This window comes from Dermacentor variabilis, chromosome 1, assembly GCF_050947875.1.
Source record: "Dermacentor variabilis isolate Ectoservices chromosome 1, ASM5094787v1, whole genome shotgun sequence".
Lineage (NCBI taxonomy): Eukaryota > Metazoa > Arthropoda > Arachnida > Ixodida > Ixodidae > Dermacentor > Dermacentor variabilis.
Window position 1 is genome coordinate 65608566 of NC_134568.1, and position 27456 is coordinate 65636021.

General features: G+C 46.5%; 1 protein-coding gene across 1 annotated transcript; it reads left to right on the forward strand.

The window, feature by feature from the left end:
• The first annotated feature begins 21669 nt into the window (after positions 1–21669).
• On the forward strand, positions 21670–26727 carry LOC142578826 (F-box/LRR-repeat protein 12-like). Its single transcript, XM_075688445.1, has 2 exons — positions 21670–22029; positions 22432–26727. The coding sequence occupies exons 1-2, from the start codon at positions 21854–21856 to the stop codon at positions 23387–23389; spliced, it is 1134 nt and encodes a 377-aa protein (XP_075544560.1). The 5' UTR covers positions 21670–21853; the 3' UTR covers positions 23390–26727.
• The last annotated feature ends 729 nt before the right edge of the window (positions 26728–27456 follow it).

Here is a 27456-nt window from a genome sequence, read left to right on the forward strand (position 1 = left end):
AGTGTTTGATTTTGCTCAAGATGAGAGCGTCCCATACACCACCGGCATCTCGTATGCAACACCGCATCCATACAGGGCAAGCGAAGCCTTATCGTGTTTCGCCTTTAGAGAGAGAAGTCATCGCCGAGCAGGTCGAATAAATTTTACGGAAAGAATTCATTCAGGAATCATGTGGCCACTGGGCTGCTGCTGTGTACCTAGTCAAGAAAACAACTCATGGAGGTTCTGCGTGCACTATCGCCGCCTAAACACCGTCGCAAAGAAAGACGTGTACCCCCTACCACAAATAGACAACACCGTCGACTGCCTCCACTCCGCGTCGTATTTCTCTTCTGTTGATTTACGGTCAGCATATTGGCAAATTTCAAGGCACCCCTCGGACAAGAAGACAGCCTTTGTGACACCTGATGGTCTCTTGAGTTCAATGTTATGCCCTTTGGTCTATGCAACGCTCCAGCGACATTCCAGCGATTTATGGATACGAATTGCTCCGCACACTCAAATAAGAAGTTTGCATATCCCATTTAGACGTCATTATCTACGGCCAGACATTTCATGAGCACAATCAGTGCCTGTCTGTCGTTCTTGACTGTATCCAGCTAGCTGGCCTTATTTTAAACTTGAAGAAATGTCATTTCAGTGAGTGTCAGGCCCTCGTACTAGGCTTCCTGGTCGACAAAGACTGCATACGACCAGACCCTGAAAAGATAGCAGCGGTTCGCGACTTCCAACAGCCACACACGGTGAAAGATCTGCGAAGTTTTTTGGGCCTTGGGTCATATTTCCGGCGGTTTGTCAAGAATTTCGTACAACTTGCCTCACCCTCGCGTCTCTCCTTCACAAAGGCACCCCATGCTTGGACTGCTGACTGCGAGTCCGCGTTTGGGAGGATGTGCATGCGTAAGCATTGCGCAAGGATGTGGGATCATTCCCCACCTGTGGCAAGTTGTTTTTTCATCCACTTTCATTTTCATTAATTTATCGTTTCTTTATTTCATTTATTAAGCACAAGTAATTTCCCCTATGTTGTCCTTGGCGTCGGCGTTTGTTGGCTTCTTATGATATCGCTTGTATGGAGTGACAGCAGCATGTGCCCCTTGCCAAAAGCCCACATCTCTCTATGGAGTCGTTCTGTGACCTGTGTCTTCTTTCTAGGCTACCACTAAAAACATTCCCTTGCATTAATTCAAATTTTGTGCACTGACCTGTATAGCTACACCTCACACACTGTAAGTGATACCACCTCTGCAATTGCTAGGAGTGTTACAAGCGAGCACATGAAATCCTGTGATGCTCTTGTGCATCGACACAAAGCTACATCCTCAATGTGCCAGAGTAGGGGGCACTCGCACTTAAACCACCCTAGAACCTAGAGCCAACCTACAGTAACTCTAAGCCAACCACTGCACCTTTTCTCTCAATAAACTGTTTCTCTTGGCATGTTTAAGGGAGCAATGGACAAAAAGCACCTTCAGAAGTTTATGCAGTTTTGAGGACTTTGGGGCCGTGCTGTTTCCCACATATTGAAAATTGCATCGGCAAAATATTCATGTCGGTGAGTGTTTTGAAAAACTCATCTTGCTGGTCAGTGTCACCTGAGCAGTATCCGTGAAAAATAGTTTCCAACCTGTCCTGGCACACCAAAGAATAAGACTTGTGCTGCATATACGTTGGGAAGCCTCACCACCTTTTCAACTCTCCAAAAGACATGCATCCAGCGGCCAATAAGAGGGCTAGGGTATAAGCTTTATCTGGAAGTACTCCATGCCACTTATGAATTTGTGGAAGAACTAGGTGTGCCCTTGACACTTGTGCATCCCTTGTTCGAGCCCATCATCGTAGAGTGCCACATTTTTCAATGCTTTTAGTGCGGTATCTTCAGGTACTGCTTACTACAATAGCAACTGCTAGACAGCGTTTCCCGAACTCTAAACGCCACGTGTTACAGTGCCAAACGAATTAGACGCCAAACTGCGACCGTTATGCAAAATTTGAGCAAGAACAGTGCAGCGGTGAGCGCAAAACTTTTTTCCAATGACCTGCAGCAAAATGGTCAAGACCGTGTATGAAAGGGAGATATTTTTAATGCGGGCCTGGGCATGGAGGTCCAGGTCACGGTGGCCATGGAAAAGGAAACTCCATGACGGTGGCCCAGGGCAATGCCTCCTTTACTAGATGCCCGCCACATCGCTCGCTTTGCCATTGTGGCGGCGGTTCCCTTAGTTCAGCATGAATTCCGTGAGGCGGCGCTCGTTACCTTTTTAACTAATCGTGGTATGCACAGTGCTGGAGGTGCAAGGAAGGAACGGAGAAATTGCCAAGGACGTTGTGGCTGTTAATTGTGAAATAAGAAAGCTAAGCCAGGAGAAAGGATTTGAAGTGGCAGACATAAACAGAGAAGTGCATAGAGCAGGCTTTGGCGGAGGCTTTACACGAGATGGCATTCACTTTAATTGAAGGCTAGGAGCCGCGATCGGCTGGCGCCTGGCAGGTCGGGCAGTAGCTTTTTTAGGGGGTCCACTGCGCCTCAGGGCATAGGGGTAGGTAGAAACAGTGCAGAAAGTGCAACAATAGAGGCTGACGCCAATAAAATGGCCGCTAGGAGGTCCAGGAAGAAAACTACAAAGAAATTTAACACCAGGATCAGGTACATAAACATGCAAGGCGGTAGAAAGAGAGTGAGGTGGTTAGAAATAGAACAGCAGTTAAAGGACGAAGAAGTAGGTGTATACGCGCTATGCGAAACTCATCTCGGGGATCTAGAAGACCCACCGTTTATTGAAGGCTACGTCTGGGAAGGGAGCAATAGAACAACGGAGAGGAAGGGAGGAGGAGTAGGTATGCTCATACACCAAGGAACAAATTGGCAAAGAATAAAGTTAACTTGCAAAGAACATGTCTGGGTATCAGGTACAATTGCCGGTAAAAAGGCATGGCTAGGAGTAGTTTATTTAGGGACAGGGGGCAAATGCAGGCAAGAGAACAAAGATCTAGTGAAGTGTCTCGATGACGAGATAAAGGAGTGTGGAGAAGGTGCCGAAATTTGTTTGCTGGGTGACATGAATGGCCACATCGAGGATCTGGATGGATACACAGACTGTAATGGGAAGTTGATGCTAGACTTCTGTGAGCGACACAACCTAGTTATAGTAAATAGAGAAACTAAGTGTGAGGGACAAATCACATGGGAGTCCCGTAACAGACAAACGACCATTGACTACTGCTTAATGTCGCAGGGGTTGTATAACAAGCTCGCAATAATGGAAATAGACGAAGAGGGGAAGTACAGCCTCGGAAGTGATCATAAGCGTATTAGTCTACAGTTGGGAGCCCTACTCAAAAGAGAATGCAGGGAAGCCAAAAAGAGTACGCAAAATTAAATGACGCGCAAATAGCGGCTGGCATAGAGGAAGCAAAAATAAAGAAACATCCCATGGAAAGGTGGGATTATAATCAGTTAGAAGTACTCATTAGCACAAAAAAGAAGTAAAAGGAGTAAACCGCTGGAGAGGAAAGGGGAAGCCACGAAGTTGGTGGAATAAGGAAATTAGAGAGGCCATCGAACGACGACGGTGGGCACCTCTGGAACACAGAGAAGCAAAGAGGGCGCAGTTATCTGAAGAGGAAATAGGCCAAAAATGGGAATATTATCGACAAAAGAAACAAGTGCAGGTCCTCGTCCAGGCTAAAATAAAGCAGTCCTCTGATCGCTGGCTGGCTGAAGTTCGCGATGCAACTAAAGGGGGGTCAAGAAAATTCTGGAACCATATAAGCTGGCTGGGTAAAGCTAATCACAGAAAAGAGAAACAGATTCACGATGTCGAAGGAAATTGTTTAGAGGGGGATGACGCTGTGAACTACATTGGTTCAGTTATAGCAGAATCATTTAGGAAAGACGATAGGGTAATCGCCCCAAGTGATGGAGCAACACAGAATAGCATAATAGAAAACAGCTTAGAACTGACCAATCTTAACTGGAAAAAGGCAGAAGCAAATGTTCCAAAATGCACGTCCGCGGGGATAGACGAAATTCCAATCAAGTTAATTAATGAACTTGGCCCAAGAAGCAAGGAAACGCTGATAAAAGTATTGGAGGCAGTCATAACTAAGCCAATTGCGCACAGCTGGAAACAGAGTAAAATGAATTTCATTTATAAAGGGAAAGGTGATAAGAAGAAAATAAAATCCTTCCTACCAATTACGATAACATCAGTTATATATAGGGTGGCGATGCAGGCGGTGAAATTAAAAATGCAGTCATGGGTAGAAAGTAATAGAATACTCGGAGAACTTCAGAACGGGTTCAGAAGTGGTAGGCGCTTAGATGATAGCCTGTTCGTGCTTACCCAGTGCATAGAAATAGCTAAGGCGGAAGATAGACCTCTCTATTTAGCCTTCCTGGACATAAGTGGTGCATACGACAATGTGAACAGGGAACTCCTGTGGAACATATTAAAAGCTGAAGGTATCGGTAATGAGGTAATTGATTTTCTACGGGAACTATATCGAGAAAATAATGTTGAAATAACATGGGAAGGAATTAAGAGTACGACAACTGTCGAGGTTCACAAAGGATTAAGGCAAGGTTGTCCTCTATCACCGCTGCTGTTCATGCTTTATATGATAAGCATGGAAAGAAGGTTACAACGAAGCAATCTAGGGTATAATCTGTCGTACAGATTAGATGAAAAGGTTGTTGAGCAATGACTACCGGGTTTAATGTATGCGGACGATATTGTGCTGTTAGCAGATAGCCAGGAAGATTTGCAAACTCTGGTTAATTACTGTGGGGACGAAGGAGACAGTTTAGGTTTCAGTTTTAGTGCAGCTAAGTCCGGTGGAATGTTTTTCAACGATACAACTGATCAGGAGCTTACAATACAAGGCCATGAAATACCCAGAGTGGCCGAATACAAATATCTCGGGGTATGGATAAACAAAGGGCAGATGTACACTGAAAAGCACGAACAGTCCCTCATAGCAAAAGGGCGAAGAGATGCCGGGATAATGAAACATAAGGCATTGTGGGGGTACAACAGGTATGAGGTACTGAGAGACATTTGGAAGGGAGTAATGGTGCCGGGGCTTACTTTCGGGAATGCGATCCTGTGTTTAAGGGCAGAGGTTCAGTCGAGACTAGAAGTAAATCAGAGATCTGTGGGAAGGTTAGCACTAGGTGCCCATGGGAAAACCGCAAACGAAGCAGTACAGGGAGATATGGGCTGGGCATCGTTCGAAGCACGGGAAGCTCGGAGTAAAATCCTATACGAAAAACGTCTGAGGAAATTGGACGATAACAGGTGGGCAGCTAAGGTGTTTAAATACCTATACAGAAAGAGCGTTGACTCACAATGGCGGAAAAGAACTAGGAAGCTAACCAGTAAGTATGCCAGACCATAGCCGCCTATATAAACATATAGGCGGCTATGGCCAGACACGAGGACGAAGAAAGACAGAGCATTAAACGACAGGTTAAAAATGCGCAAGGTAAAAATTGGATAAATTCAATGGAAAAGAAGCATAGTGTGGAACTATATCGATACTGGAAACAGCAGATCAGGAAGGAAGCGTTTTATGATAACTCAAGAAGCAGTGCCCTACTCTTTGAAGCTAGATCAGGATGTCTTAGAACGCGGAGCTATAAAAAGAAATTTAACGAAGAAGAAGACACATGTACTGTGTGTGGTAAATATGTAGAAACAATGGAACACCTCATACTAAAATGGATGGATGGATGGATGGCGGCTATACCCTTTGTAACGGGCGGCGGCTGGCGCCACCTAGCATTTTGCTCCCCTTCCTATTTTATTATTATTCTTTTTCCCCTTTCTTTATATCCTCTTTTCCTTAACCTAGTTTTCACTCCCCTCCTCCCCCCAAAATAACTATCTAACACAGTAGAGGAAACATTATCTCCCCGATTTATAGTATTATCTATCCCTTGACTTCCTCCACCAATCCTCTAGCCTCCCCTTCGTTACTGCCACTCTTTTCACGTCTATTTGCCCTCGTTCCCCGGGAAAACCTAATGCCCCTTCCATATCTGCCACTGTTCCCTCTGCCAGGGTTGGGCGAAGGTCTGTGCATCTCGGCACTATATGCTCAGTGGTCTCCATTTCGGTTCCGCATGCTGTGCACTGAAGGTCCACGTCTTCAAATTTAGCCCTGTATGTTTTCGTTCTCAAAACCCCTGTCCTAGCTTCGCGAGTTATCAAATAAGAGCTCTCTCTGTTTTTGTGACCTATACATTGATAGCGCTGGCTTTCCGAGCATTTTCTTCCCACATTTTTCTTTCCGTCTCCTTCACCTCCTTTCCCACACTAGAACCACGTTGGACCCCCTCCCTCGGCTGTACGTATCTATTCCTCAGCTTCCTAGTTCTGAGTGTCCACTTTGTGTTCAAACTTTTCATGTACAGATATTTGTATACTTTTCCTGCCCACCTTTTTTCCTCCAGTGCTGGGAGTCTCTGTTCAAATTTTAGTTTACTTATTGCCTCTCTACCTTCGAATGACGTCCATCCCATGTCCCCCTGCACTCCCTCATTAGGGGTGTTCCCGTGTGCTCCTAAGGCCAACCTGCCTACACTTCTCTGTCTCGTTTCCATGCATGCCTGAACTTCCGATTTCATGCACAGTACTGAATTTCCGAAAATGTGATGGTATCAATCCCGATGTCGATGCGGCCAGAGTCACCCTTCCCGAGGCCCTAGGGTTCAGAGATAATGATAGTCATGTAAATAAATATGCGGTGGAAATTAGCAAAAGGCGATTGGAGGATTGGTGGCTCAAAAGCAGAGAGGTGACATAAGGTTAAAAGGGTAGGAAGACGTGTTTAAAGAAAATCAAGAAATTCAATAACACACAACACAGATAAAAATAAAAGGCAAAATAAAAATCTGAGCATGGTGGCAACTGCCATCGCCCCGTTTCAAAGGGGACGCTCCTACCTTCCATCCATCCATCCATCCACAGTTTACACCCTTTGGCTTGCCCCTTCTGAACTCTTAGGCAAAGTTACACCCTTTGCTTGCCCCTTCTGCCACACAACAATAATCGTTATCTGCCTTGATGCGTTTCCTTTCTTTAACGCTGCGAGCCCGGAACTTTCCAGTAACGAACGGCACGCGCGTTATCAGAAGGCGCACTCCAAAGGGTGTAAACTGTTCTATGCTGATAACGAGCGTGCCGTTCGTTATTGGAAAGTACCGGGCTCGCAGCGTTAAAGAAAGGAAACGCATCAAGGCAGATAACGATTATTGTTGTGTGGCAGAAGGGGCAAGCCAAAGGGTGTAACTTTGCCTAAGAGTGTGCCACACAAAAATAATCATCTGCCTTGATGCGTTTCCTTTCTTTATCGCTGCGAGCCCAGAACCTAGAACCAGAACCGCTAGGGCGACTATGGAGCATGTTTTATTATTTATTATAATGTGAAAACGTCCACCCAGCGGTTGATTTAGGCACCAAAGGACTCCTTCAAGCCTTTGGGTTCAGAGAGAGGATTCAGGATTGGTGGAAGAAAAGTAGGGAAACGACAAAAAACGGAGACGTACAAAGGCACAGTTCGCAATAGTGGATCAGAAAATTTGTTTGTGAGATTTCATAGTGTTTTTTTCTTTTTTTATTGTTTAACTTAGGTACACTCTAAGAACAGTTTACACCCTTTGGCTTGCCCCTTCTGCCACACAAAGATAATCGTCATTTGCCTTGATGCGTTTCCTTTCTTTATCGCTGCAAGCCCGGAACTTTCCAGTGACGAACGGCACGCGCGTTATCAGAAGGGGCACTCCAAAGGGTGTAAACTGTTCTATGCTGATAACGCGCGTGCCATTTGTTACTGGAAAGTTCTGGGCTTGCAGCGATAAAGAAAGGAAACGCATCAAGGCAGATGACGATTATCTTTGTGTGGCAGAAGGGGCAAGCCAAAGGGTGTAAACTGTTCTTAGAGTGTAGGACATTAGGCAGTATAATAGCAAGGGCTTGGTGGCGCAACCCACCGCCCCGTTCCAAAGGGGACGTTCATAACATTCATCCATTTATCCACTTCCGGCGGCTGCCGAATACTTCCGCCGTTCATAGCGCCGATATGAGCGGGCGTCTGTTAGCGAGCGTTCTTGCGGGCCTCCGAGACCCTAATAGATCCATGGTAGTCTCGGAGGACGCAGCACGTGATCTAAGTTGCAGGCGTTCGCCATAAGAGGCGCTCGTTGCCTTTCCGAGGCTAAGTGGCGCGCGCCGCCGCTGCCCGATTCAAAGGATTGAGCCTCAATCATCCATTCATCCAAGAATAGTTTACGCCCTTTGGAGTGCCCCTTCTTCCACACAACGATAATCGTCATCTGCCTTGATGCGTTTCCTTTCTTTAACGCTGCGAGCCCGGTACTTTCCAGTAACGAACGGCACGCGCGTTATCAGCATGATAGCATTTCCTGTCGGCAATGCCATCAGGCTGATAACGCGCGTGCCGTTCGTTACTGGAAAGTACCGGGCTACTGCTATCATGCTGATAACGCGCGTGCCGTTCGTTAGTGGAAAGTACCGGGCTCGCAGCGTTAAAGAAAGGAAACGCATCCAGGCAGATGACGATTATCGTTGTGTGGAAGAAGGGGCACTCCAAAGGGTGTAAACTGTTCTTAGAATGCAGGAGATGAGAAAAGCGAAAGAGCACGGAACCGAGTTTACCGGACAACGCGGCAGACATCTAGTAAAGGAGGCATTGCCCAGGGGAAGGCTAGGCCAATGCGACGCTTATGCAAGTATATGTAAATATAATGCAATACAACATAGTTTCTCAGAAACTCTATGCAATACAAGTACATACGTATCTATAAACGTTAGATCACGGTGGGCTACGCGTGCCTGGCTGCCAGGCCACACATAGAAGAAAGAACCACAGGCCAGATAGAGTTTCATACGATGCCGAGACGTTCATTTGAGGGATCGCTAGCCGTTTGTGCGCAGGCATAGAGTAACATACAGCGTCCTTGATCACCCGCACCGGTGCGCACCGGGGCGCCTTGGTGCTGTTTGGATCCCACCGATGGCATCGGTTGTTGGGAACTCGGCGCTGACGCCCGTGGTTGTACCTGGGTCGCAAGCCCCAAGGGTAGCGTTGGCCTGGCGGCCTGGGGTACAACTGGAAGCATCCGAAGGTCCCGGCAAAGCATGAGTCGACTGGTAACAACAAAACAACTTGTTTATTTTAACATCGCAAAGAGTTGGCGGTCAGGTTGACCGAAGTAGAGAGACGGGAGAGCACTTTACTCAACAGAAGAAATCGGAGCCCCCCTTTTGGCGTCCGGGGGCAGCTGTTTTTATACTCTCGCGGTTGAGGGCAAGAAGGAACCCCTCAATAGACGAGCACGTGAATGTACAATGGGCTAATGGTGACGCACACTGTCGTAGCGCTGCCGGTCGGGCACAATGACTGGAATGAGAGGGTGATCCCTGCTGTCGCATCGCCTGGTTCGGGCACAATGACTGGAATGAGAGGGTGATCCCTGCTGTCGCATCGCCTGGTTCAGGCACAATGGCACATACACTCACACACGCACATGAAGACACGTGGCATCGGAACATGCCTGGAAACGCCTGGCGGGGAGCGTTGCGGCGACGCCGCACGGGCCAAAATGTCTGCCGCCCCGCCGCAGTCGCGCCGGCAAAACCGCGTGTCGCAGGCGAAACGCAACAGTGCGCACTTTCATCCTCCATCAACCGCACCTATGCGCACTGACGTGGCACTGACCATCCTCGATCACCGGAAGCGCACCCTGTTGGAGCGGTTTTCCGTTGCCCCGTCTCGCACCGAGAAAATCTGCGGTGCGCCGGGGTGCAATCCCAGCAAGCACTGCGGGACGAGCGACGTGCGCGCGCACTGCCGACTGCAGAACTAGCAGAACCGCGGACGCTCTGGCCCGATAGCTGTGGTACGTTGGAACGGAGTTGACGGAGTTAGCCAGTGGATTTGTTGGAGATGAGAAAGGAAGAGCTGCTAGTTGCTGCAATCGATTAGCTTTTTTGAAGTTCGTCTGACAGCGAAGACGACATGCTGCTCGACCTCGCCCAAAAACAATGTAGATCGAAGCGCGGCCGAAAGTGGACAGGTTCGTTGAACGGGTCGTCAGGATTAATTATAAAATCCATTGGTGTTTGCTTGCAACCAGGTATGTCGGAGCACGCAGTTTGACAAAGTTCGAGCGCTTGCCGCAGATGCTCAGCACCTGCAAACAATAAAATGTGCGCGCTCGCGTGTTCGCGCACATTTTGCGCGCCAGGGACAAAGTAGCGCTGCATGCAAACACCGTGCGTGGGGTGCAGTTTTGTCCTCGTTGTTGACCCTCCCAGTGCGTCACCACGGCAGTGCAAAGCGCACCATTCTGGGTTAGTGCAGCGCAGAAACCATTCAGTAAAAGAATGAAGGCCAACTGAAACTTAAGTCTTAAAGAATTTTTTGAATAGATTATACGCATTCAACCAAAATAATACACGCAAAAGCAAATTATAGTTCACCATGATTTGCGGATAGGCTTTTAACATTTCACATAGGAATATTGAAAAGAGTCACACAGTACTAAATTTCTTAACCTTGAAATTGCAAGTTTCATTTATCTAATGTGTAAAGGCGATTTTTTTTTTTTGCACTCAATATAGCAGTGCCCGTCAGTTCATGCCCGCTGGCATGATGAGCGGCATCGGAGCTAACTGTGAAAGAAGCCGACGACGAACGCGTCCGCGCGGTTACGCCAAGGGACGCCGACGCTGCGAATCAAGCGCGTCGGCTTTTATACATGACTCGTCGAAGGTTCCAACGTAATCGCTGGTGCCTGCGTGCCTTCCAGAAAGTACTACACAGTTGGTCTCGTGCATACAATCTGATTAAACAATGTTTAACAAGAACATAACTGGAGGTAGAATCAACGATAATACTAAAAAAAATAAAATATGGCGTTTTCGTGCCATAACCACGACCTGATTATGAGGCACGCCGTAGTGGGGGATTCCGGAAATTTTGACCACCCGGGGTTCTTTAACGCGCACCTAAATCTAAGTACACGGGTGTTTTCGCATGTCGCCTTTCATCGAAATGCGGCCGCCGTGGCCTAGCAGTCCAACACCATAGCCACTAAGAACGATAACATTCGATTAAGTTAAAAAAAATTGACAGTCACTTTAGTATACGCCTAGAGATCGCCACTGAGTCTGCGTGGTTAATACCATATGTTAGAACGGTCGTGGCAAGTCTATGACGACCATGAAGACACATACGCAAATTCATTGAATATATATATATATATATATATATATATATATATATATATATATATATATATATATATATATATATATATATATATATATATATTAGAGTGCAGAGGAAGCTTTAGCTCGGGCCCAACTCCGACGCGGCCTATTCAAATACATGTAAAAACGCAAAAACGTTTTTCTGAGATAACCCCTGGGGCGATTTTAATGAAATTTGTTGCATTTGAGAGAGAAAGTTAAATTCTAGTGACTGTTGGAAGCGGAATTTTGATTTAGAGCGTGAATTTTGTTAAAAGGATTTTCAAAAATTCACACGTTTGAAAAAAAAATAGAAGCACAAAGTTTACAAACTAATAGCTCTGCATCAAGAACAGATATCCTGATTCTGTAAACGGCATCCATTAGACCATTCAAAGCGGACAAATTTGATATGTCACTTTACATCTTAAAGGGCCCCTGAAACGGTTCGGACAAATTTTGTAGACGCGTAGGGTACAGCTTAAGTAGAACATTCGCACCACAATTTAAGTGAAGCGTTACGTATTAATGGAGCTACAAGCGATTAGAAGTTACCCTCCTCCCCGTCCACGCTTTTCCTCCTCAACTCGTTCGCCGAGCGAGCGGGGCTACGCACCGCCTTCACTGGTCCTGCGTCACGATGCGACGTCACATCGTCCACTTCCGGTTGTTTTGGAGCCCGCCCCCGCCCGCGCGAGACCTCTCCGCTAGCCGCTTGGCTGTCGACCCCAAGCGAGAGCTATCGAAGCAGCGTGCGTTGCGAGCATTCTGTCGTAGCGCCGAACGTGTCTGGTATTCCGTTAACCACAGGCAAGCTGGTCATTTCGGCAAATCAATGGAGGCATAAACTCAAGCTGATGAAGGAACTTTGGCGTAGACGTACGTGAGCGGCGTGATCGGTCTACACGGTCCAGACACTTGTTGGCGCAGCGCTTAACCAGCCAAAGAAAGCGCTAATATATTGCTCTAACCAAGTGTAAAATATTTTAAACATTTATAAAAACAACGTGTCGATGATTACATTCCTGCGAAAAATACGCACCAGCAGCAAAGAAGAATACGCTTCGTTGCTGCTACTGTGTATGGTTGCGCTCTATGCCACCAGGTGGCTGCACCGTGCAGACCATTCACATTTGCCCTTCTGCTCATCTCGGCTCATCCCGTTACGGCACAGTCAAGCGGCCAGACCCTGTCCCCTTTAGCTTACGTTTGCCCTAATACGGGACTCGCGAAACGCTGTTGCGTTAGTAATCTGCCGGTGTAAAGTGACGGCCACAAACGCGCAAATCCTGGCGCCGATCGGATAGCGGTAGTCCGATGCGCAGCAGCCAGTTCGCTCGTACGCTGCCTTGCAGAGGGACACGATGTCGCAGCTTGACATATTGCCAGTCGCTACGTTTGCAGTCCACAAGGCAACAAAGTCGAATCATAGTGCTCGCGAAAAGACTGAGACCAACTGTGACCGCGGAGCTCTCGTCAAAATGGAGTACGTTGTAACACAAGCAGACGACACTTGCTGTGTGCCGGAAGTGCTTAAGTGTACTGAAAAATTGTTCTTGTGCATTCTCTTTATGCCACTTTCTTTTCATAAAAACAAATTAACTAACATTCCAACTATTACGAAGATCATTTGTTTACCATAAAGTTGGAAAAATTATCGATCACGCGCCCTGGTCAGCCAATCGGATAGCTCGCCCCACTGACGTCGTATGGGTGATTTCGGTCATATGGGTAGGGGCGGCTTAAAATTCCGCCGAGCAGTGCGCTGCGATCGGCAGCGATGTGCATTTTTAAAACCTTATAATAAATTACACGTTTTACGCAGAGCACTTAGATGTGTCAATTAATGATCAGAAGGACCTACTCTAACGACTCAGTACGTTTGTAGAAAATCGACAAAAGCGTTTCAGGGTCCCTTTAAGTGAATTTGTTACGTTGTTTACAAGGGTTCTGCAAAAGTTGTAATTACACATTACTCCAATTTTTGAGGTTCATGTGTAACATATCAATTTTGTCCGCTTTAGATGTGCTATCAGGTACAATTCACAGAATTGCGATATCATTTTTTATTGCTGAGTTACGGAGTTGTAAACTTGATAGTTTCGTTTTCTGAAAATTTGCGATTTTTGCCAAGTTTTTATAAAAATTTGACGACCTAAATCGAAAATTCGAAACCAACAGTCACTAGATTTTAAGTTTTTCTTTTAAATGCAGCAAACCCCGTCAAATTTGGTGCAGTGATTGCCGAGAAAAACATATTTTCCTTTTACATGTATTTAGATAGGAGCACCCGAGCTAAAGCTTCCTCTTAAACCACACGTACGCTTGCGGACGTGTCGTCTCGGCGCAGACGGTGAGGCTCGTACGCGTCGAAACGCGTGGTGATCTCGGGGAATAGCTCCTCTCTGTTATCACGCGCTTAAACCCAGACCACACGTACGCTTGCAGACTCGCCCAAGCTCGCGTTCACGCGCCCACGCATGCGCAGACAGTGGGGCATGGCTCGTACGCGTCGAAACGCAGCGTGATCATGGCGTGATCTCGGAGAACAGCTTTTCTCTGTTATCGCGCTTGGGTTGCCTCGCGTCGGCGCGCCTGACTACGCAGCTACGGCGCGGAACGTTCAACTCTCGGTGAAGCAGATTTATATCATGAAAGAAAGTGCTTCTTTCCTATTTGTGGTGATCTAACAGCTATAAAAATATAACAATTGCGTTTTTAGATATCGAAGCATTTTGAAACACTGTCAATAACAAAACACGAACCGGCGTCTGCCAAGGCGTCTGTGAGTGAGCCCAGTGAGCGCGCGCTGTCGCGCGTCTCTGTGGATGCAAACCAGGGGGGGGGACACTCCCCGGTTCCGGTGGCACAGAAAATTGGCGCCATCTCTGTAATGGGCGACGCAAAAATCCGTTTCCCTTGCACGGCCTCGTAGATCGTCGCGCGCACGCGCGCCGATCCAGGTGTCCAAGCCCTTCCCCCCGCTCAACTCCTCTCCTTACGCCCTCTCTCGTAATACCGTCTCAACTCCCTCTCCTTCGACTGTCTACGCGCCCGCGCCGCCGTGCCATCCCCGCCGGCCCGGCTGCTGCTTAGTCCGCTACATAACGCTTTATTTTTGTTATCTACTGTCATCGAGATGCGTGCGCTGCTGTGCGTTGACCGACGTGGCTAGTTTCGTCAGTTCTGTGGTCATCGGTAGCTGTGTGCTTGTGCTCCGTGATGTTTCACCCGTTTCGACTCGTACCGCTCGTGCATCGTGCAGTAGTGCACAAACACCTCAAAAACAAGTCCTGCAAGGTTGTTCCGGGTGCCTAAAGAAAACAGGTGAGCGCTCAGACCCAAGGACATCAGAAGGCGCATGTACACGAATACAGCCCTGTCCATTTGTGTACTCCATGAGGCTCCGGACGTCGTTGCGCCTTGATTGTGCTACACTTGCCTCTTCCCGGTAGAGAAAGCTGACAAATAGATGTTCCTCCTCATTGTCACCTGGTCTGTGACTTGTGTTTTTCTGTGCCAAGTCTCATTCTGCAACTTCAGTAACTTGCCCAGCTTTCCATACCGCCCTCAGTGCTTTTTCTGTGTATCACGTTCTACAAACCAACTAACAGCTGAAAAATTACTGTTAGTGTTTGTGTACTATCTCAGTAACCCCCGATGGGAAAACCGCGCGAACAACCTTCATGTGTAGGCATGATACTCTTTTTTTTCCTCTGGAAAGCATGAGCATTGCAAGTGTCCTACATGCAGATTTTTGCAGTGCGTGTTTATTATACAAGGGAGAGCCCAGTAGGTACGACTTAGTGCCTTAAGTGACGTAATTTTATTGCTAAGCATTGCATTCGGGTAGAAAGAAAAGTCGTGTTGGCCTGTTTTACCTGGTCTTTGATTGAGGAATAAGCCTTTCTGCGAATGTTTTCTATGTGCTGCTGCAAAAGCCGACTACCTTCTGTTCCCCTTGCCACCGTTACTCAAGTTGTGGACAAGTGCAAAATAATGTGATAATGTGTGTTTCAGTTTTTAGTACGTTATTTTTAGTACGTTTTAGTAGTATGTTATTTTTTTCTGCCACGTTTTTTTCAATTTGTTCAGCAGTAATGAACATGTCAAGCATTTCATATACTTTCGTGCAGATTTATAAGTAAGCTTTCTTTTGGTATGGCTCTCAATCAAACAATGCTAGCATTTTATTCTATCTTTCAGGTATTTTGCGTGTCATTGTTTTTGCCATTACTAGTGAGTTTTCCCTTTTTATAGTTGTCATGACTATGTCATACATGTCGTCCAATTTTGTGCAATATCTTAGTGCACATATCAGGAGCTCGTCTACATTTAGGTCTTGAGGACGTTATATAAAAATCTTGTTTTATATGTGTGTACATGAAATGGCCTTCGCGTTTTCTAGCACTTTCTTTTGTTATTTCACCATCTGTGAACTCTTGTCTTTAGTACTCTTGTATATGTCATGCACCTCTCACTTTTGCTCATTTTTTGAGCGTGTATCACACCACGTTGTAAGAAAAATCTCTTTTCGGAAACGAAGTCAATAAAGCGAGACTAAACATCTGTTGTGTTGGAAGTGGAATTTTTTTTATGTCCCGGCACATGCTGGTATAATATAAGTATGGGCAAGACTGCGTGCGTGCCAACGCATAGCCCAAGGCGCACCACGCGCCAGCTCGCAAGCAATGCCAATGCGCGGCGTAGCGCGCGCATTGCTTGCGAGCTGGCGCGTGGTAACAAGCGCGCTATAAAAAAGAAGAAAAAACGCGCCGCTTACGGGTAAAAACAAAAAAAAAGTGAGCGGCGCGCGCGGCATGGGGGAAAGGGGGAAAGGGAGTGGAGCGGGTCGGCATAATAAAAACAAAAAGGAAAGAAAAACGTTTGGGAGAGGAGGTGCCGCGCGGCTGCTCTTGCTGTTGCCATGACAACGGAAACAATCACGTGCGCCGCCATTTTGCTTAATGCGTCGCCCATTGGTTAGGGCCGTAACTGAAGGGGACCTTGGCGCTAGCGTCGAAAGAGCGTCTGCTCGAAAACGGCCAATGGGATGTATACGGAGTGTCCCCCCCCTGTGCAAACCGCCATTCCTTGCGAGACGCGGGCGCGAGCTTGCGCGCGTCCTCAAGCGTACGTATGGTCTCCACTTCCGTTCTTGCGGCGAACGTCAACGTAACCAAGCGAACGAGCACAACAGCGAAGGATGAAAGAGCAACGCGGAGCGCAGCGGGGAATAAAAGTCGGCGATAGCGAAGAGAGCGCGAGGAGGGTATGGGCGAAAGCGAGAGACGAAAAGCGTAGTGCCGCTCTAGAACACCATAGTGCCGCACAAACCGTGTCCTGCGACGATCGCTACGAGATGGCGCCAGAGTACCGCGTGTCGTCTGTTCTTTTTTTCTTTTTTTAAAGGCGAAAGCCTTTCTAGGCTCATGATGAAGTTTGTGTCAGCAGACCTGACTGCCGGAGTGTCCGCCGAAGCATCATCCCGCCATATGGGGCGCTATTCTGGACATTCCGCCATTTTCTTCGGTGCGTGACGTAGGCGCGACGCAAACAAAATGGCGCTGGTGGCCCAGTTTTGCTTATGTAACGTGACGCCAACTTGACGTTTCGCCTAAGAAATTGAAATGAAGGCACTGAATGTAGCGTTATCAGTAAAGCAAAACAGTTTTCCTCCGCAATAAAAATAAAGCAGCTATCTCAAAGCATATGATTATTCGGTCGAAAACGCTTCTCGCTTCCGTCGTCTGCTGCGTACAAGACGTCGTCTGCTTCAATAGCTAGGATGCGTGTCCCCGGAAAATGGAATGAGTCATCGCATGTTGGCGCCAACGCGCTTGTTTTCTTGCTTGAGACAGCATACGCGACCTACCAGTGGTGATGCGCGCACGTTCTAGGCAACGTTATCGCTATCTCGTGAAACGCAAGTGACTCAGCCCGACTCGGCTGGCTGAGAAACTGCTGAATATCACCGATAGCGTTGCACACGCCAGAGATATCCCCTAGCGCGACGCAAGCGCCGGCGCTGCCATCTCTTGTTCATTTCGCTGGTTACTCGCACCGCGGGAGGAAACTTCAAGGCGCCGCCTTGCGTACATTTCTTTTTATAAATTAGAAAGATGCCGTTGTCCTAACTTCTGATTGTGCGAAAAGGCATTAATCTTGATTACAATACAAATGCAGCAGTGAAAAGTGGACAACATTGCCGAAAGTTTTCTATGTTTAACCAATATTATTTCGTATAAACGCGTTCTTTTAAAAAATGATGGCCCCAAACACAAATGCCAACACCACCCGACAGCGACGCAAACACAATGAGCACGGGTTATGAACAAAAGATTTTCGTGGCGCCAAACGACGGGGAAAATGTGGCGATACGCATTCCTCTCGGCTGCCATTGCATATGGCTGCTCATTAGCATAATTCGCGCGGCTCGTCGCAGCAAGAATTATGGCGGAAAATCTCAGCAATGGCGGCCCAGCGCAACGTCACGCATCGTCAAAATGACGTTTACGAAACAGCCCTTCCTGTGACGCTCCTCACGAGATATTCCTTCAGCCAATCAGCAAGCTGGCATGGCGCATATCTTGGATCGCCACCACATATTCGCGCAATTGCAGATGCATTGCACTGGCTTCTGCACGCTACCGCTCGCATTCTTTTTGAAGCGCTAACATCACAATATATCTGCCAAGGACCAAAAAAATGTATTAGTCCATAAAATTTGCAGCTCCACGTCACCATTCGTCATCTTGATGAAAACGCGAAATGACGTTTCGCAAAACTTCCGTTTTCCGGCACAAATTTCCAGGCACGTGAGCTCTACACAGCCAATCAGAGCGTAAACATGGCGGATAATGGCGGCCGTGCAGCCGCCATGCGTGTCCAGAATAGCGCCCATGAAGGCAGATTAAGAATGGAAAATTATTGATAGTGAGTTATTGATGACGTTATAATAGAGATTGGGGGAGGTTAATAATGACTACCAACGACTCCGAAATGACCATTATGTCTAGTAGTAAGTAATAATGACTACTAATGACTTGTAATGGCTACTAATGACTGCGAAATTACCAATATGTCTAACGACGGCTTGTAATGACCACAATTTATTACAAATTCTTAGTAATGATGCTTAGTAAGGACTACTAATGACTATGTACAAATGACTAAAAAATGCTTAGTAGTGAGCAGTAATGACTAAAAGAAAGAAGAGAAAGAGGCAAAGAGAAAGAGAGGAATGATAATGGCTCGATAATGCGGATAGCAATTTATACGGTGTTTGTCCATACAGAGCGGAATACTGCCATCGTATTTCGGATCGACACGGTGGTTCCGCTATATTTGTTTCACCTCATATTAAGTATAAGCGTAGGCTTGACTGTGAATCGGTATGGATTGAAACTGACTTACAGCTGAATTCTCATAATCGTAACAGTTTTATTTTTGGTTGTGTATACCGTTCCCCTTCTTCATTTATCCCTGATTTTCTGGGTGAACTCTCCATGGTATTGAAAAAAAAAGCATACGTGCACATTTTATTGCCGACCATGGCTAGCCACCATAGAGGAAGGAAACTGAGGAGAGGCCCTACACTCTTAGGCAAAGTTACACCCTTTGGCTTGCCCCTTCTGCCACACAACGATAATCGTTATCTGCCTTGATGCGTTTCCTTTCTTTAAAGGGGTGGAGACATCAAAATTTTCGTTCATGCGTTTGTTGATTCAAACGTTGCGTCATGCTTCAGGGAGCACGATACACACAGCGGGATTCATATATATCCGATAAATAATTTAATAATAGCATTATTATACCGAGCGATTTCGGTTTGGGTTTCTGGGCTCCGGGGGATGCTATGACGTCACAGAGGAGGAAACGCAACATGGCTTGGTCACGTGGGCCACAAAAAATAGTGACGTAAAACTATGCTGCGTCGTCTGCTCGCGCATACGCGTGCTCTGCCAGCAGAGGTCAACTGGCGATTCAAAGTGCATGTCGCGATTATTATAATTATTGCGAAGAGCGACAACAACGGTAAGAAAATATTGCGGCTTGTGAGAGTCGGTGATTCATTCCGAAGCGCCGTAAGCTTTAGCTTCGAAGTGAACGGGAAAAGGCCTAGCCACGATATCGGCGGCGCCGAACGATCAGAGGCGGTGAAGCTGCCGTCGGTGCACAGAGTGACCACTCCTCGGACGCTGATTGGCCGCTTCGCCGAACGGCTGCCGCACAAACGGGTCCCGGGCCCGTGCTCTCTACAGCTAGGAAATCTGGCCGTTCGCGAGCAAAACCGCCGTCGCACGGGGGCCCGCGAACGGCAAACGGCGTGCGGCGAGTTTCCGTGCCGGTAACGTGGACGGGCCTTCACATTGAGAAAGGCCAAGCGAAGGAGAGACCGCTCCGAGCTGCCGAACTATGCGAATATGCGAGGAGAGAAGCGGACAACACGAACGCCGCATATGCTGGTCCCTTTCGGAGTCGGCCGGCTACTGTTTTACACTCAAACGTGCAAAGGCCCGTCGGCACGGCAACTCGCTGCACGCAGTTTGCCATTCGCGGGCCGCCGTGTGGCGTTCGTGTTGTCCACTTCTCTCCTCCTGTGTCTGTGTCTGCACGCCTTACCCCTTCTTTGCATTAAGAAAGGATTTCTATATGCCTGTAGCTCGGTCATATTGGAGGTTATGCTCGGTCGCTCGGCTCAGCAGGCTCCGTAATCGGCATTTCATCGCTACTCATCATACGTCACGTTTTTGTGCTGGTGTGCTATGACGTCAATATTTTCGTTCCTCCTCTGTGACGTAGTAGCTGCCGCGCTAGCGATGGGTCTCGATTACGAGAAGGAGTTTTTAATGACTTTTTGGAGCGAAATTAAAATTATTTTGAAATGTTTGCAGCGTCCGATACCTCGTTCTGGGTGTCCTTGCATACGGAAGCAGCCTACAACATGCTTTTTATAGCCTCAGAATTTGGTGTCCCAACCCCTTTAACGCGGCGAGCCCGGAACTTTCCAGTAACGAACGGCACGCGCGTTATCAGAAGGGGCACTCCAAAGGGTGTAAACTGTCCTACACACTCTTAAAACGGTTGCACCCTTTGGGGTGTATATTTGTCCCACAACAATAATCGTCATCTGCCTTGCTTGCGTTTCCTTTCCTGAAAACTCGGCGCTCGCTACTTTCCTGTCGAGAATGCTGCGTCACACTGATAACGCGCATGCCGTTCGTGACTGGGAAGTACCGGGCTCGCAGCGTTAAAGAAAGGAAACGCGGGAAAGACAGATGACGATTATTGTTGTGGGACAAGATAAGCCCCAAAGGGTGCAAAATTTTCTAAGAGTGCACTCTTAGGCAAAGTTACACCCCTTGGCTTGCCCCTTCTGCCACACAACAATAATCGTTATCTGCCTTGATGCGTTTCCTTTCTTTAACGCTGCGAGCCCGGAACTTTCCAGTAACGAACGGCACGCGCGTTATCAGAAGGGGCACTCCAAAGGGTGTAAACTGTTCTATGCTGATAACGCGCGTGCCCTTCGTTACTGGAAAGTACCGGGCTCGCAGCGTTAAAGAAAGGAAACGCATCAAGGCAGATAACGATTATTGTTGTGTGGCAGAAGGGGCAAGCCAAAGGGTGTAACTTTGCCTAAGAGTGTAGAAGAAAAGTGTGGAGGAAATGACGTAGTAGGTTGTCCTTTTTTGCTGTTTTTTATTTCTTTGATGTAGCGGCCACGCCTTTCAGGCCACAATGGCGGCTTTGTTATTTTTCTGTGCGCTCACACGCGTTGCTCCGTAGGTTTTGTACCTTGGTAAAGGCGCCGTGCGGGCAGGTTTGCATTGTTCTCCGTGTTTTGTTGCGCTGCGTTATCTGGACCGTGCTCTACCCGATGTTGCTGTGGTCAGGTGGGACAGGAGGAACTAAAGTTCGTGAAATAAACGCGCATGCAACGCTGTACGCAATGTACCACGCCACGGCAATGGCAACGGACGAAAGAATATCAGCGGGAAATTTTGCCCCCTTTGGCGGAATCATGCAAAAGTGCTAATGATTGTTTGGTATTGCTGCGGAGCGCGCGGGTCCGAGCAGCACGGTTGCGCGCAGCGCGGCGTGGTTTCGCGAGAAATGTAAACAAGAGAGGAGAGCTGGCCCGATAGGCGGAGCAACGCCATGAGCAACGCCAACTTCCGGCTTCACTTTGGCTTCACAAAGAGTGACGTCAGGGCCTTTCATGAGTTTTCTTCCTCCATGTGGCCGACCTACTAAATGAACTTGTGTTTGTCATTGGTTTCCATCGTATTTCTCACTGCACGTGCAAAAAAAAAAAAAAAACAGAATCGAAACCGAAACCGCTGAGCTTGAGTCACGTGCTCACTTTTGGGTGTGTTGCTGCTGGCGCCGCGCCACTCAATCAATCGAAAACAAACATGGCAGCTGTAGCAGTGCGACGCACTGTCTGTGAATCGCGCGGCTTCCCATTGCTTGTGTAGAGAATGTACAGTTTGTGTTCGAGTAAGGACCTCCACGATTTTTTCACAATGTTAAGCACTAAGCAGGACGATCGTGCACCCTGACAAGAAATGGGAAACGTGTTTGTCAGCAGCGGTGATTCCCTCAAAGAGATTGCACTGACCCATTTCAGCACTCTGCGTTTTTCCAAGAGAAGGTTCACAACGACAATCGATCATCTTCCGGATTATGTTCTCCTCAACATCTTCAACTATCTTGATTTTCTGGAGCTATGTGTTATCGGCCTGTGAGTAAGCGAAAAATGTTTCAATAGATTTTGTTGTGTTGAACGAGAAGGTGGGTAACCGGTTACCTAACATAACCGGTTACGTTAGCTGCTGCCTTCGACATTTGTGGATTAGATGTACGCAGCATCTGCGGTTTATAACTCTCAATTTCCTGCCGCTAGTGGGACAGTTATAATTATTTTGCACGACATCGCGAGCGACAGCAAGTGAAGGGACTTGTCGGTACAATGTCAGCACTGTTCGATTGTCTGGACTCTCTGACACCTGGCGTGTTTCAAAGTGTCTACTGCGTAAACCCGTAGTGCAATACTTAAACCCTCCACATCGTTTAAAAGTTGCACATTTTTCTTAGCTTATATTCCGTGCTTTACCGTGCAATTGAATGCATTTTACTTGCGTAGGGTCTGCCGCAAGTGGTACGCGCTGTCGCGGGATCGCACCCTGCATCGACGTGTGGACCTGTCGCACGTGCAGCTGACCCCCAAGCAACTCAAGCTGCTGCTTCAGATGCGTGCCATGCCTCCTGCTGTTGAGGAGCTGCGTGTGTTCGGCGACCACCACTGCCTCTGGGCATGTAGCGTGTCGCCGCGCGCCCTGAGGCGCATTCAAAGTCGCTGCCCACGCCTCCGCCGCTTGCGCATCCACAATTTCAGTTTCCGTTCTTCGTCACGCGACAAATGCGTGCGCCTGGCCGACTTTCCTGATACTCTGGAGCACCTGTCTCTGCGCGGATCTATTGTTGGCAGGTCATCGTTCTTCAAGGCGAGTCGGCAGGGCCAGAACCTGTCGCGGCTACAGGTGCTCGATTTGGGTCGCTGTTTTTTTGTGGCTGATGCAGAAGCCAAGCCTTGGCCCTGGCTTCCTAGTCTTACACAGCTGTACCTTGAAGGCTGCCCTTTCCTGGATAGCACTGGATATTTTCAGGACATGCTGCGTAAACTGTCTAAGCTAACACTACTTGATGTGGAGGGGACATATATTGCTGAGAATGCTTTGGAAATAGTAGCATCTCACTGCTCTCTGTTGGAGCACCTCTACGTGGGGTGTACAGCAACGAAGGATAGTTCACTAGCCTCCATGGGCAACTTTGGTGGGATGACCAAGTTGCAGTCAATCTGTTTGGTGCAGACCCAGGTTACAGATGTGGGTTTGCTGCACCTGGCACGAGTAGCACCTGAGCTAAAAGTTGTAATGCTCGAGATGGACCAGGGAATGTCAAACCAGGGCATAGCTGAACTTTGTGACAGGCTGCCTAGCGTAGCTATCCGGATTGGCGAATGCATCGGCCTTGTGTCAGCTGTTTTTCGGCATGAAGGTTGTGGCCATTATGAGCTGCATTATGTTGACAGCACTACATGACCACCTTCTTTATGCTCAGCTTTCGTCTCACTCCATGAAAGACAGACTAACATGTCACTCTTCTTAAATTCATCATGCTGTATTAAGCATCACAAAATAGCAAAAGCATAAAGTGCAACATTTTTAGCACACCCTTCATTGCCTTCACTTGCATAGCAGGATTTTCTATATTTCCCTCGAAGTGTTCTTAGCAATGTAGAGCTTAATGTGAAAGTGAGCATTTGATGCCTGTTACTTCTACAAAGGTTTTCATGTTAAAGTAGTTGCGGTAGTTATAGTTGAGAAACGCCTGTTCTTTTTTCTCTTTGACTTCTCACTTCAAGCGTGGTGCATTGTTTTGTCACTCCCATATTAGCACTATTTGACATTTATCTACAAAAAAATTTAATATTGATTGATGATATATTTATTTCAGAAGTGATTATTAATTAAATAATAGTTCTGCTCACTATGTCTACAAGCTTGGCTGGGGTCTGGTTATCATTGGGCCTACCCCACCACACAGTCTGACGATCATGACCATTTGGTTGGGTAGCTCACTAGAAGCTGCTGGCTCATGCGACAGTAGCATCAAGGACACCCCCTTCTCACCTGTCACAATCTACATCTGTCTGCCAGTATTTTTATTGCTGTGCTTGACCCACAGTTTCATCCTTCATGCATCAAAACACAAGTGCATGCACATAGCATCTGTGATCTTTCATGCAACATTTTTTACATGTGATGCATCTTGGTTTGGCTAATGATGCACTTGCATTTTTATACTGCCTATGTGTACATGAGTAGCCTCTGCAGCAATGCCAATTCATTTTTTCATTGAACTTTGGGCTGCTTGTTGTGATTGCTTGTGGTATTCTTCAGGCATTGATGTTATTCTTGGCTTTTAAGATTTCCAGAATACATCAATTTACTGCGACATGCTCAATGTTATTGTTGCCTTGCTGTACACATGCTGACAAATAAGATATCTCTGTCATGAATGCTGCAAGATCAGTGTCTGCAGAAACATCTAAACAGTAGCAGCATTTTAGGCATCTCACCTACTTCTTCCTGCGTTAATGCGTGATGGAAGAGTTAAAGCTGACTGTACCACAAAGGCTACCATACAATATTCCTCTCAAATTTTATGACTGCATGTTTTTGTGCAGCAAGAGATCAACTCATTATCTCACTCTCATTACAGCAGTGCATGCTAAGGTCGTATAAATTCTAATGCTACCATGCAGTCTGCACAGCTTTCTCATTAATGTACTATTACACTGACTGCTCACGTCTTCATAGCTTTTCATCTCCCTTCCTGGCATACTTTACACCTTTAATTTAGAAATTCCCTAAGACAATGAGAACTGAATGTTTTATTCGATAGCATCTGTTAAAAACACATTATTGTTCCCTTTTAACTTTTGCGGGTGAAACCTTGTTCAGATTCTATTTATTACACCATTAGTAATGTTGGTGTAGTTTGTAAGCGAGACAGCGATGAATAGGGGTGTGCAAATATTTGAAACTTTCAAATATTGAATCAAATAAATCCTATTGAATTTAACTATCAAATTGAATAGTCACTATTTGATTATGTTTTCTAAATGAATAGTAACTATAGGAAAATCCAATAATTTTTCTAATACTTAATACAACAGTGGCACCATTTGCCGTGGCCATTCGAATAAAAAAATATATTTTTTGTGCTCTGCTATTACATACCCTCCCTCCCACATACATACCCCTCCCTCACACGCTATCACACTATATACCCCGACATCTACCCGAGCCAGACGTGCAAGGTCTGTAAAACTGAATCGGCAACACTCCCCCACATGCTATGGGAGTGCAAAGATCAATACCAAGACCTTAATCCCGTGACCCTCTCGTCGAGATGGCACGCCGCCCTGCGCAGCTCCCATCTCGACGACCAACTCTGGGCGACCCAGCAGGCCTACGAAGCGGCGAAGAGGCAAGACCTCGACGTCCCATCGTGGGAGGCCTAGGCCCAGCCGACTGAACTGCTGGTCGTCATTAAAGTTTACTCTCTCTCTCTCTCTCTGCTATTGTGGGGAGGGAGGAGGGTGCAGATTGCTAGCATTTCTTAATTGATGGCAAAGGTATACACAGATATTCATTCGCTAAAAAGGCTGCTTTTCGTAATTTCATATTATAATGAAAGGACCGCATATGCCCTGAAGAGCCGCGACTTTATGAACAAGCTGCTTAGTTAATTGTTCCTAATTATCCCTTTGCACTTTTAATGAAAGAACTGCAATTTACTACTGCCATTAAAATGTGTCAAAAGTTGCAGTTTGAGCATATTAATATACTGATGGAGCAGATAGAGCACAAATGACATGCAGTGTAATTGCCACAATTTTATAATGTTGTGAGTACTGGGATGTGGAATTCTTCTATATTAATGGTGAGAAAGGTGTACATTATTTGTGAACTATTGAAAAATATTTTATATTCGATTCAATTCACTGCTGCCATAATTAGATTCATATTCATTTAGTTTCCGACACTATTTGATTAGTATTCCATTCGGTTCAACCTACTATTTGCACACCCCTAGTAATGAGTGCATTCTTTCTTTGATGTGACCGTTATCATGCAATCATCTTTTTTTATGTGTTGTATCCAGGCTGTGTGTTGACATGGTATTGATTTGTTTATTGTGGAGGCAATAAACAAAGAGTTCGACTCAATTTTTTTGGTCTCCTCATGGTTGGAAAGCAGTTTGATCATAGGATATACGAGTTTTGTATGTTTAGATATTTATTTATACATTTTGACACTACATCTTCCTTCTTTAGTATGTACCATTGCGCTCAGTACAAGTTGCAACACAACGGCCCATTACTGAAAGGGCTCCGAGATTGCATGGCAGCGCTGCCACAAAAAAAAAAAAGGAAAACTAAATGCCGTTTCAGTTACTGGTAGCACCCCATTAACAAGCAAAATGGCACCTGTTATTTTTCTGAGTGAAAGTACGAGTGCTGGGTGTATAACATGTTGCAACTCATATTGAGTGTGATAGTACATCAGTGGAATGTATTGGGCTTTTTACTATTAATCTTAGGCTAGGTTGTGTATTATGGCTATTCTTTCGTGATGCCACGTGATTGCTTGCTCATGTAAGAAAATTTTTTTTTAATATTGTTATCAGCTTGCCCACTCTGGATGATCTGAGCTTGGCACCTGCAGCTCATTATAGGAATTAAACAGGCTTACCATGGGTTTCAAAGGTGAATTTTCAAGATCATTTATAAATTTCAGTTGTGTAACTGTTGTTGTATTTGTATCAAACTATGCCATAAAGCAAATCCTGCTACATACTGCTGTGCAAACCTGACTTTGTCCAATTTTGTGCAAGCTTGCATCAAATGGTATCAATGCAACTTGCTACTGCCATCAAAAAGTGTCCAAAGTTACACACAAGTATTGCAAACTGCTCATGGAGCAGGAAGAGCACAAATGATTTACTACTGCCCATCACACAGAGCTTCTATATTGACGCCAGCATTATAAGGGTGTGAAGAAGACATTGAAGTTCACCTGCACTATGGCTGTGCAGTTACATAGGCCACCACTACACCCAAATGGCCTGATTAAAATGAAGCATTTTGTTGTCCGACTATGTGATGATACTGTTGCTCTTGTATAGAGCTGAGTTATGCTTCCATTTCTCACATAGCGCTTGAACCTCTACTTTCCAAGTGTTGTCGTGTCACATGTGGTTAAACCTCCATCCTTTATTTCCTTCCTAACATCTTTGACAAATCTGGATCCATAATTCTGATAACTCCATCTGATTTTATCTGAAGCTGCACAATTTTTCACTTCAATCAGGGCGTCAAATTGAACCAATGTTTTCTATGCCCTCTTAGAACCGAACCAGAATTTTTTTGCTGGAACCATTCCGAGCCAGTTTGACATAAGTTCAGTCCATGTTGTGGTTCAGACCAGAGACACCGCTGATAAAATTCTCCAATCATGCCTTATGAGAGCAGATGATGCCTGTTGCAATGCCCAGAGTGTCGCCTTCAGAGTCACGTGGCTATGCACTGTGATCTCAT